At 40.7% G+C, this 12,791-nt stretch overlaps 1 protein-coding gene across 2 annotated transcripts in view; it reads right to left on the bottom strand.

The window, feature by feature from the left end:
- The window catches only part of mmp14b (matrix metallopeptidase 14b (membrane-inserted)), a 40,884-nt gene extending 29,638 nt beyond the window's left edge, over positions 1 to 11,246 (bottom strand). Inside the window, exons 1-2 of one of the 2 annotated variants that reach the window (XM_053628006.1) lie at positions 11,024 to 11,246; positions 10,774 to 10,871 (exon numbers count right to left, since the gene is read on the bottom strand). In XM_053628006.1, coding sequence (XP_053483981.1) covers positions 10,774 to 10,869 — 96 coding nt within the window. In that variant the 5' untranslated portion in view covers positions 10,870 to 10,871; positions 11,024 to 11,246. Of the gene's footprint in view, positions 1 to 10,773 lie in introns of both variants that reach the window. The other variant, XM_053628005.1, reaches the window with a different exon arrangement.
- Positions 11,247 to 12,791: the final 1,545 nt, after the last annotated feature.

Genomic DNA, 12,791 nt, shown 5'->3' on the forward strand with positions numbered 1-12,791 from the left:
ACAGTGTGTAGTAATTAAATCAGTAAAATACCTAGACCTAGCTGACTTTGCTGCATTCTGAAACTTAAACAATCTGAAAGGACACAGTTAAACGATCATGCTTCCATCTCCGCTCGACTTTACGACAAGCCTGTCTGAGAGAACGAGTATTATCATCCAGCCAGTAATAAGATTTACGATTTGGTTGTTTCAGCTTGAAAAGAGGAATAGAATCTAAAATAATAGAACAAAATGTGTAAAATAAGGTAATCAAATCGACAGGCCCAGAAGAAGACTCTGAAGCACCAAGATGTTTCAACAGCATTAGCTAGATAACTATCACTAAATTGTGAGGCAATGAGTGAATTAATAAAACAGGAGTAATAGCCTGAGGGACTAGTCAAAGCTGGCAATAGGGACATTTAAAACAATGTGCTTGTGATCAGAGAAGGAAGCATTTTCAATATTAACATTATCAACAGCGATTCCATATGACAATATAAGGTCTAGAGTATGACCAAGGACATGTGTTGCCTGATTTATATGTTGAATAAGACCAAAGGAATCCAAGATATGACAAAATTCAGTAACCAAGGGTCGACCAGGGCAGCAGACATAAAATCACCCAATAATAACATACGATCGTACAACGGAACAATAGAAGTTATAAATTCACAAAAATCACTTAAAAAAGCACTGTCCAGGTTAGGTGGCTTATAGATCAAAGCACAGAATAGTGCAGAAGAGGTCAACTCTAACGCAACACACTGTACCTCAAATGACGAGTAAATCCCAAAAGAAACTGTCCGTACATTAAGTGATTGTTTAAAAACCATATCAACCCCACCGCCCTTGCCAGACCTTGGAGTACTAACAAAACAACAGTTTGGCGGACAGAGTTCCTCGAATACTACTGAAACACCAGCACTAACTCAGGTCTTCGTCAGGAATTAAATATCTAAGTAATTAAATATATAAATTACGTCTGTCAGAAAAGTAATTTAAAATAAAAGTTTTGTTGCACACGGACCTAGCGTTAACTAGGGCCATATTCAGAGGAGATTGAGGTAACGAGGTCAGATCCGGTTGAACGAAATCCAGTTGGCAGAGATTTAAACAGTTCACTCCTCCATGACGAATCCGTAATCACATATGGTTGAAATGACAATAAAAACCACTTGAACTAGGTGGTGGCAGCATCATTCTGTGGGGATATTTTTCATTGGCAGGGACTGGGAAACTGGTCAAAATTGAGGGAAAGATGGATATAAATAAAGGGAAATTCTTGAGGGAAACCTGTCTCAGTTTTCCAGATATTTGAGAGTAGGATAGAGGTTCACCTTCCAACAGGACAATGACTCTAAGCATACTGCTAAAGCAACACTCTAGTGGTTTAAGGGGAAACATTTAAACGTCTTGGAATGGCCTAGTCAAATCCCAGACCTCAATTCAATTGAGAATCTGTGGTATGAATTAAAGACTGCTGTACACCAGGGGAACATCTAACTTGAAGGAGCTGGAGCAGTTTTGCCTTGAAGAATGGGCAAAAATCCCAGTGGCTAGATGTGCCAAGCTTATAGAGACGTACCACAAGAGACTTGCAGCTGTAATTGCTACAAAAGGTGGCTCTACAAAGTATTAACTTGGGGGGGGGGGGCTGAATAATTATACACGCTCAAGTTTTCTGTTTTTTTTTCTCTTATTTCTTGTTTGTTTCACAAAAAAAATATTTTGCATCTTCAAAGTGGTAGGCATGTTGTGTAAATTAAATGATACGACCCCTAAAAAAACCATTATAATTCCAGGTTGAAAGGCAATAAAATAGGAAAAATTCCAAGGGGGGTGAACACTTTTGGAAGGCATTGTATACAGTTGATAACGCTGTCCTTTGGCATATTTTGAGTGATGATAGTAAGAGTGCTAATATTTGTATAGTGCTAATACAGTGAAACTGTGGTTAATACTTCATTAACTAAGTTAGAGAACAAACAGTATTTACAGATGAGAATGACCTGCTCTTGAAGCCCTGAACAGGTCAGTAATTTTACTACATTTTGCTGCTTCTTTTTGGAGGGCTTTCCTTTTGTGTGACCTTTCCCTCTCTGCTCCACCTGGCCGCTTCCTCTCTATCTTCGCTCTGTGCATTGATGACTCTGTTCGAAACCATTCGCTGGAGCTGAGGCGAATGGTAGTGTTGCAAGTCAAGACTAACAGGTTCATGAATTATTAACAATTTATTATTGAATGCCGAATTCGGAAAGGATCACTTGAGTACGTCGGACAAGCAATAATAAAAAATAAAGATCAGTCGTCAGGCCACCAGGAATTCTCCCGGTGCTTCCAATGGCCAGTCCAGGCCTTCAGTGTTCAGTTGGGTGTCATAAATAGAGCTATGGTGTTGTTTCTCCTGTGATAAAAGCAGTAAGTGAGTTTTATGACAAAATATGTTGTGTGCCATTATACAAAGATGACTGTCATAATTAAAACGAGTAAAATATATATATATATATATATATATATATATATATATATATATATATATATATATATATATATATATATATATATATACACACACAAAATATATTTAAATGGTGGTTTTGCAATGTCAATACATAAAAGGTAATCACTCAAAAAAATTAAGGAAAATTACAAACGGTCAAGCAACCTGCATTAGAGCACTTGAGATGGAATGACTGTAAGGCTGGTGCTGGTTGTTAGGGCAGGTAGCCCCCAGTGCTACTGTAGGGCCTCTCCTAGCCAAGGCGGTCCCCAAGTTTTCAGGTTTCTCTGGTCAGCGAGTTGTCACAGGGCAACGAAAATCTGATGCTTTTCCTCCAATAGAATATGTAATAGTTATGTCACTAAAAGACCATCGGGCAGCATGGAAACTACTGCCAAATGTGTCTCCATGGGTTCTGTCTACCGTAGAAAAGGGTTACCGGGTCCAGTTTATAGCTCGACCCCCCAACTTCCCCCCGGTTCAGAGGTGTGCTCACCACAGTAGTTAGCACAGACCAGAGCCTGACGTTAATGCAGGAAGTAAGATCCCTCTTGGACAAAGGGGCCATAGAAAATGTACCTCGTTCCCTGAGGGAGGGAGGTTTTTACAGCCGTTATTTCCTGGTCCGCAAAAAAATAGGAGTATGCAGCCAATTTTAGACCTGCGTCATCTGAACTGTACTCTTCGGACATACAGGTTCAAGATGCTGACGCCCAAACTTATCGTTCCACAGATTCAGTTTGAAGTCTGGTTTGTGACGATAGATCTAAAAGGTGCATATTTCCACATAAAAATATCACTAGATTTATCCCCTCGCACCTTCACAAACTGCATGGATGTCACTCCGGCTGCATTGTGACTCCAGGGCATCCGTGTACTAAACTACCTGGATGAATGGTTAATTCTAGCACGATCCAGGGAACTGGCTACCATTCACCTCAACATCGAGATGTTGTTCTCGTCCACATGAAGAGCTTGGGGCTCAGGTTGAATCTCAGAAAAGTATGCTTTCCCCAGTGCAGTGGACAACTTTTCTAGGGGTTATGAGGATTCTACTACGATTGTGGCGTTTCTATCCCCAACATGCATAGGGTCAATCCTATCAACACTGAACAAGATAAAGCTGGATCTTGGGAGACTATTGGCGCTTATGGGCCTATTGCACAGGAGACCGTTCAGTGGTGGCTGAGAAGTTGGGGGTTTCGTCCAAGGACGAAACCTTGGTGAATAATCAGTGTCACATGGCGATGCCTATGTGCTCTGAGAATTTGAGTGTCCCCGGTTTCTAGCCTTGGGTCACACTCTAGGGGTGTCTCCTTAGCACAAGACGGTAATGACAGACACCTCCCTCATGGGCTGGAGCGCGGTCTTAGACAGCTGTCCAGCTCACGGTCTCTGGTGCGGCCCTCATCTGGAGCAGGGTGGCTCCATCCACAAGTGGTGGAGTCCATATGGCAAGGTTTGGCCAAGCGGGATGGCATGTGTTCACCTCTGAGGAGACGACACATGGCCTGCTGTGGTTCGCCCTCACTCCTCCCGCACAATTAAGGCTGGATCTGTACCATCTGTACGCTGTTCCCCCCATCGCTCTGCTCCCACAAGTTCTAGCGAGAGTTCGCCAAGACAGTCTATGTCTGCTGCTGGTAGCACCTCATTGGCCAGCTCGAATATGGTTCTGAGAGATAATATCCCTGCGAGATGGCACTCCTTGGGAGATTCCCATCCACAGGGATCCACTGTAGACTCATTGAACTGCACAATGGCTACAGTCCTGGAGTTCTTACAAGAACATTTCTCAGCAGGGTGGGCTCCTCCTACAATCAGGGTTTACGTGGCCGCCATTTCGGCCAGTCACGCCCCTGTTGATGGAGCCTCTGTGGGGCAACATCCTGTAACTTCGAGGTTTATGCATGGTGTCAGGCGGCTGAGGCCCATCTGCAGGCCGTGCATACCGTCCTGGGACCTTCTGTGGTCCTGGAAGGTCTGTCAGGTGCCCCATTTGAGCCCTTAGAGTGGATCTACTGTCTCAAGCCGGAGGGCTGATTTATCACCCCCGGCCAGAACTACGGAAACTGTGGGTCTGGCCCCTGAGGGGCACCAGCTCGTAGATTCTGGTCTAACAACTGAGATTGTAGAGATCATGTTAAATGCTAGAGCACCATCCACAAGGAAATTGTATGCACTCAAGTGGCAGCTTTTTGTTTTGTGGTGTGAGGAACGTCAGCTAGACCCAGTGAACTGCACAATAGCTACAGTCCTGGCGTTCTTACAAGAATGTTTCTCAGCGGGGTGGGCTCCTTCTACAATCAGGGTTTACATGGCCGCCATTTCGGCCAGCCATGCCCCTGTTGATGGAGCCTCTGTGGGGCAACATCCTCTAACTTCAAGGTTCATGCGTGGTGTCAGGCGGCTGAGGCCCAACTGCCTTCTTGGGACCTTCTGTGGTCCTGGAAGATCTGTCAGGGACCACATTGGAGCCCTTAGGGTCAGCCTCTGAGAAGCTTCTGACTCTAAAGGTAGCTCTTCTGCTGGCCCTGACATCTCTCAAGCGAGTAGGAGCTTGAGAGAAGCTCTCTCTGTTGCCCCTTCCTGCCTCGATTAGTTGTCCACTAATCACAGGGTTGGCGGTTCGATTCCCAGCCACATGACTCCACATGCTGAAGTGTCCTTGGGCAAGACACTGAACCCCAAGTTACTCCCGATGGTAAGTTAGCGCTTTGCATGGCAGCTCTGCTACCATTGGTGTATAAGTGTGTGTGTGAATGGGTGAATGAGAACCAGTCTAAAGCGATTTGGATAAAAGTACTATATAGTGCAGCCCATTTAACCAAAAGACACTGCCAATCAATTGAGCATTTATTTCATCTCCTCAAGAGGAAACTGTAGGGAGAAACCCCCTTCAGAAATAATAACTGAAAGAAGCTGTGGTGCAAGCCTGGAAAAGCCTCACAAAAAAAGAATGCAATAGTTTGGTGATGTAAGTCGGCTGCCAGCTTGATGTAGCTGTGTCAAGTAAATGTATATGCAACCAAATATTTAGTGCTATTTACATAAAGACTGTGGTACCTCAGTGCTTAAGACGTTGGACTACTGATCAGAAGGTCATGAATTCAAATCCCAGCTCTGCCAAGCAGCCACTGCTGAGCCCTTGAGCAAGGCCCTTAACCCTCAACTGCTCAGTTGTATAAATGAGATAAATGTAAGTCGCTCTGGATAAATGTGTCTGCCAAATGCTGTAAATGTAAGACTATCTGTTCCAATCCCTCATCCCTGCTGTAAAAAGAGCCAATTATTTGTTGGTTAAGCTGCTACCAGAAAACACCTGGCTTATCAGATTTGAACACTGATTCATACAGTTGAGGCCTTATTTTATCTTCTGGAAAACATGTAAATATCTTATGCAGTTTCTGAAGGGTAGTACTAAATGCAAAAAATAAGATCAAAACAAAATGATAACAATTTACACCAGCCATCCTGTTCAAATGTTCTTAATGGATCTTAATGTAATGTGTAGCCTTCTTGAGCATCAGTAAATGTTTGTACCTTTGGTAATAGTTGTGTATGAGTACATCAACTGTCCTCATTTTTCACACAGTCTTCAGTTTTCACAGATGGCTCTCCAAATCATATGGGGGTCAAATGTGCAGAAGATGCTGGAAAAGGAAAGAATGTGCAGGACCTGGAGCATTTTTCTAAATAACAGTGAGCAGTTTAACTGCTCAGAGCAAACAAGGCAAACATCTGTGAAAACTGAAGACTGTGACCCATGAACAACTATCACAAAATACAAAAACAGTCCTTGATCATCCAGGTAACACCACACAGTATTTAGAATCAAGTGTATGTAAATTTGATACATTTGAACTGGTTAATTTGTGTAAATTCAGTTATTATTGCTTCTTGTGGATTATGTGTAAACACATGTTATTTGAAAACTCAATCACAGTTCCAAAAATTTTTATCTGTTGAAAAATGGGTGGGTTCAAGCAATGTTTTAAATGTTCTAAATATTTTAACACATACTGTATAGATGTAAACCATAGGAATTGAAAACTGAAATTCTGATCTATCGTCTCACTGTTATGTTTTGACCTCAAACCCAAATGTCTTTAGTGGATACCAAAAACAATAGAATTGTCCTTGCTCTTCAAGTACTTTCAGAGGGGGTCTGTAGCTGCCATGTTGAGCGCTACCCCAGTCATTTATAGTTTACAGAAGGGCTAGCCTCTAGTTCAATAGCATAAAAAGAAAACACAAGAAGTCAGTTCATTCCACCACCTAGATGCCAGGACAGAAAATAATTTTGATGCATTTCTTCCATGTACCTTGAGGGATGGTGGGTCCAGTTGAGCCATGCTAGAGTCCTAAGATTCTGAGGCTTTTGTGGGCACAGAATCATTGAAACTGGTCAGTTGCAGTCCGGAAAAAGACCAAAACTGTCCAGTTTCTGAGCCTGTGCCCAGTGTAGCCTTAGATTCCTTTTCTGAGGAACACAATGTGGTCTTTTGCTGTTGTAGCCCACCCATCTCAAGGTTCGATGTTTTGTGCATGCTGAGATGCTTTTCTGCTCAACACATTTGTAAACAGTGTTATATGAATTACTATACCCTTCCTGCCAGCTCAAACCAATCGGGCCATTTTCCTCTGACTTCTCTTATCAACAAGGCATTTCCTCCAACAGAACTGATGCTCACTCAAAGTTTTTTGTACCATTCTGTGTAAACTCTAGAGCAGACATCACCAACTCATTGATCGTGATCGACTGGTAGGTCTTTATCATTGACTACGTTTACATGGACAGCAGTAATCTAATCTAGTAATCTAGCAGTAATCTAACCTTATTCTGAATTAGACAATATTGTGATTAAGGTGTTTACATGAGTCACTTTTAAAATATTCCTTTCATGTTCCCGTTTTACATGTTATAACATAGTTCAAGTAACGGCACACGTCATTACATCACCACGCCACGCCGTCCGACGTTCCCTCCAGAATTTCACGTATCAACATACAGTTCATCTTCGTTATGGTACCGTACACAGTTTTGGGTGTTTCAATTTTAATTTTATGAAAGCTTCAAGTGCGGTTAATTATTTGTCATGCTGTACGTGCTAATAGATGACTGCTTGAAGCCGTAGGCCGTAGGCTGCGTCGGTAGCCGCAACCATGTACTACTATATATATTACCTACTATATAGTAGCTGAGAAACATGTATTTCTCCTAGTAGGTAAGTACGTGGTTTGGGACGCAGCCGTGCTCTGTTTGCAGTCAAACGGTTGAGCACTGCCGTGTGTGTGTGTCCTGTCACAGAATGCGGTGAAAACTCCAACACGACGTTAGTGTGTGGGACAATAGTGTGATTAAGGTGTTTACATGTCTATAATGCACATCGATAATGCGACTGAAACAGGAATACTCCACATGTCTTAATTCGATTTGTGTTTACTTCGAGTATGACTTTAGTTGGATTAAGGTAATCAAAAATTGCTTTTTATGTGGTAGTTTATTAATTAGAGTATTGTCTTAATCAGATTAATATTCAATTATTATTGTCCATGTAAACGTACTGACTATCATGCCTGATTAAAGTTAAATTTTGTAAGCTTCTCTCTCTGTTTTTCTTGATCCAACTGATGTATTTATTTTCATTAAAATGACCAATGAGATAAGAAAAGGGCACCGGTTAGTTAACTGTCACAAACGTCACTATACGGCTCTCCATGGTGATGATAGCCCACGATGTAACGGTTAAGATAGAATGGTGAAGACTCCATGAAAGAAGGCGTAAACACATACAATTTCCATCAAGAATGGGAAGAGTTTCTTTTTACCTTGGTGAAAGATAAGTGTGTATGTATGTTGTGCCACCAAGAACAAGCACTATGTAAAAGAGGAAATCTGGAGCAGCACCACAACACCAACCACCTGAAATTTAAAGACAGCTATCCACCAAAGAGTGCAATCCATGCTAGGAAAGTTGACGAGCTGAAATCGGAGCAATCACTTTGTACAAAATCTGCCGCTCAAATTAAAGCTGCATCAAAGCATCATTTCATATAAGTTACTTTTTGGCTAAAAACAAAAAGCCTTTTACAGATGGTGACTTATTCAAGGAAGCAATGGCCATTACTGCCGAGACTATTTTCACAGATTTCAAAAACAAAGCCGACATAAAAACCACACTCCGTGGTGTACTGCTACAGGAATCTGTGCTCTGGTTTTATAGTACTGTGCCGTAATGACCCTGATTTTCCTGACTTCGTGGCTGGGAAACTCATGGACTTTTCTCACTTAATGACACTGGTGGTCAAAATGATAAACTCGATACGAGCAAAAGCGCTTATTCAAGGCATTATTGGATAAGCTTGACGGAGACCTACTACTTCATGCTGATGTCTGGTGGTTGAGTCGCAAGAAAGTGTGTAGAAGATTTATAAATTGTGGCAGTAATTTGATTAAGGTTAAAATGATCAGGAATGTGTTTCAGAGATACAACTTAACCTGATCATCTAAACTGTGTTTAAGAACAGTATTACTCAGGGCATGTTTGGTATCATTTTCATCCATATTTCATGATGAACAATGTGGTCGAAGCTTGTTTAAAGTTTATTACAACTCATTTGGACAAGTCTATGAAATACTGGGAGAGTGTAGTCTGATCAGATGAGAGCAAAATTGAACTTTTTGGCTGTTGTACTACACACCATGTTTGGAGAAGAAATGGCACTGCACATCACCCTAAAAACACTATACCAACAGTGAAGTTTGGAGGTGAAGCATCATGGTGTGGGGCTGTTTTTCATCATATGGTACTGGTAGACTTCATATAATTGAAGGAATGATGAATGGAGCCCTTTACCGGGAGATTCTTGAGAAGAATCTGCTGCCATCCAACAGGATGATGAAGATGAGACGTGGGTGGACTTCTAGCAGGACAACAATCCAAAGCATACAGCAAAGGAAACTCTCAATTGGTTTCAGAGAAAATAAATCAAGGTATTAGAATGGCCCAATCAATCAAACTGAAAAAAAAAAATGTTGACGGATCCAATACATATTTCCCCCACGGTACAACTGCACTTAGCTTAATTGAGAATGTTGTTAGAATGTTCTTTTTTATAGTTCATTTATAAAATGCTAAAATGCTAATGCTAAAATGCTACCTTCAGAAGCTTCAGCGAATAAGCCTTTTACTGTTTACAATGACACTTCATGTGAATCTTCATCATGATCTGCAACACTGCAAGTGTTACAGTGTTGTCACATTGTTTTCTTGGTTGCATCAATTTTAAAACCAAGACATTTAATGTAATTCAAATACAATTAAAATACTAAATAAAATGCCTCAAGTTGGAGTCTTTTCTATCAATTCTTCGATAGGTAGATTTTGCATCAAGGTCAAGGTCAGGGATCTTGGGCTTAAAAAGGCTGGTGACTACTGCTCTAGAGCAATGGTCACCAACCTTGTTCCTGGAGATCTGCCTTCCTGACGTCTTTGGCTCCAACCATAATCATGCCCACCTGACCATCTAATAATTTCCTTAAGAAGTTCTTGATCAACTAACACATCTGTTTTAGTTGATCAAGAACTTCTTAAGGAAATTATTAGATGGTCAGGTGGGCATGATTATGGTTGGAGCCAAAGACGTCAGGAAGGCAGATCTCCAGGAACAAGGTTGGTCTTTACATTACATTAGGAATTGAATGTGTGTGTGTGTGTGTGTGTATGTGTGTGTGAGAGAGAGAGAAAATTTATTTTTCACACCAAATTGTTGAGGCCCCCCGGGCGCCCCCTGCCGGCCCAGAGGGCCGACACCGGGCGCCAATCGTTCGCCAAAGAGCATAAACTCATACACTGTTCTTATTCTTTTCATGCAGTGTTAATCAGAAAGAAACAAATAAGAAATTTTGACTCTTTTGAAATTCCCTTCTCGTGCTTCTGATCACCTGACATAATGTCAATTAGACCTACATACAGCAAGAAGAAGTCATTTGAGCTGGTCTGTCCCAGTCACAGTATTGTGTAGTAGCATGTATCTTGTCCATTCTTCGGATACAACGCTCGAGTCATTTTCCAGCAGTTCCGCAATTTTGTAAGCTTCGATAACAGGATTACAGAGCAGCTGAGTGTGTGTGTGTGTGTGTGTGTGTGTGTGTGTGTGTGTGTGTGTGTGTGTTAATTGAGAGCAGCAAAATAATACAATATTTCCATGCAAACAAATTGATGCGATACCTCTGTATCAGTATTTACATGCTGTATTTACCTACACACTCTTACTGGCCTGCTTACCTCCGGACTTAAATCTCCCTGTGGCGCCCCACCTTGAACGCACAGCCAGAGCGCAAATAAAATCATCAGGTCCAGTGTCGCCATTCTTCGAAGCATATCTTTAAAACAAATCCAGAAACTTTGTTTTTCTCTCCCCCCCCCAACTGTTAAAAAAACATCACCTCGCGAAAAACAAATCCCCACGAGAGCGCTGATCAGAAATATTATTTAAATGAAAGTTAAACAAAACTAGAAAACCCGCAAATCTTACTTTAAATATAACCACTGAATGAATTTGCGGCTCAGGGCTACAGGTAATATCTTTCAAATATTAGGAGGCGAAATGAAAGACGATGTCAGTGAACCACTAGTTTTCTTTGTTCTACTTTAAGTCTTCCCGAAACTTTGTGACCGTCTTCTCATTCCTGCGCAGTGGTGCTCGTCTCTGCAGCCATTTTCTCTCCGCTGTTGACGTGGTCGCTCGATGTGTCTTAACTTTCACAAACTAACCCAAAGCCCTCCCCTTCCTATTCCCCCATCCCTCTTTCTTCACTTCTGCGGCGCTGCTCTGGCTCTACTGACAACCTCATTCGGGTTTGTCTCCTGTCAACAAAGTACTGATGAGTCAGGCAGTGTGTGAATTATACACTGACTCTCAGGGGGTCAGCTTTTTTCAATTTGCCCAGATTAACTGGTTCGTGTAATGCAGATGTGTGCTTCAGTGAACCACTCTGTTATATACTTTAAACAGCACATCAACACAACACTTTAAATGCTATAATTCATACAATGCTGTTCATGTTTATGTGACCAATGTGCCCTGAATGCCTTAAAAAACTAGTATGTACTTACTGAACTAGTCCTCAACTTGCTTGTCTTTTCTTGCCACTAAAAACTGCCTTATGTATGTTCCCTTTCTCTTACTCATGACATCACCAGTGTTAAAAGAAATCAGAGTGCAAAATGGCTTCTCTTATTTATATGTGAAAATATAACTGCATTAAGTTTGCATTTATTACCAACCTAAACTACACTGGTTAGATTGTTCAGGTGTGTTTGATTAGGGATAGAGCTAAACTCTGCAGGCCCTCAGGGCTGGAATTGTCCATCCATAGTTAGAAGCTAATTTCACAGTTTCAGTGGCCTCTTCCAGTTTATTGCTGGGTATTTGTGTAAACAAAAGATAATGAATTTGTTTTTGGGGAGCTCTGATGGACCAGGATTGGAGAGGACAGATTTAAATGTAATGAAAATGTTTATATATTTGTTGTTTTACATACAGGTTATTTTTTAAAAATCACTTCTATATTATTATGATAGGATTTCAGGTGCCAGTTTTGTATTTCAAAAAATCACTTATTCTCTTGTCTTTATGAATGTTGTGTATACCTATGTGTATTTATTTCAGGAATTTTAATAGAAAAATAGACATGGTCAATTATCAATAAAAATGTAAATGTGTTAATGTTGTTAGTAATTGTATAAAAATGACCATGGTAAAACAAAGTTCTAAGGTATAAAAATATGTCAGTGTAACGTTAGCTCGCTTGCTAACAAACACAGATAATTTTATTATTTATACACAGCAGTTAGCAACATTAGATCACTTACTCACAAACATGGCTAATTTAGTAATTTACTAAAAATTTCTTACCTTTTTTACTTTATTTTTTTAGGTATGAATTTTACTCAGGGTAGGAAAGTTTACAGATTGCATCAGTCATTATGCCACATAAGTTCAATTAATAAAATAATTAATTTGTGAAAATACTTTGCTTTTATTGTGGTTATTTCCCCTGTATGTATCCTGCAGGACACAAACACTCACCTTGCCCTGCAGAATTGGTCATTTGAAGTGGTCCTTGATGCTGTTCCTAACAGAGTTAATATCCTTTTACATATATGGTGTATGAGCTTCACAAATGGTATAAATAACCAATATAATAAACAAATATAAATAAACAACCGAGATGCATAGCCATTTACAAATAGCATTGAAATGCGTCTCCAATGACAACTTGCATTCCAATTTCATACAT

The sequence above is a fragment of the Ictalurus furcatus genome, chromosome 7 (assembly GCF_023375685.1).
Source record: "Ictalurus furcatus strain D&B chromosome 7, Billie_1.0, whole genome shotgun sequence".
NCBI lineage: Eukaryota > Metazoa > Chordata > Actinopteri > Siluriformes > Ictaluridae > Ictalurus > Ictalurus furcatus.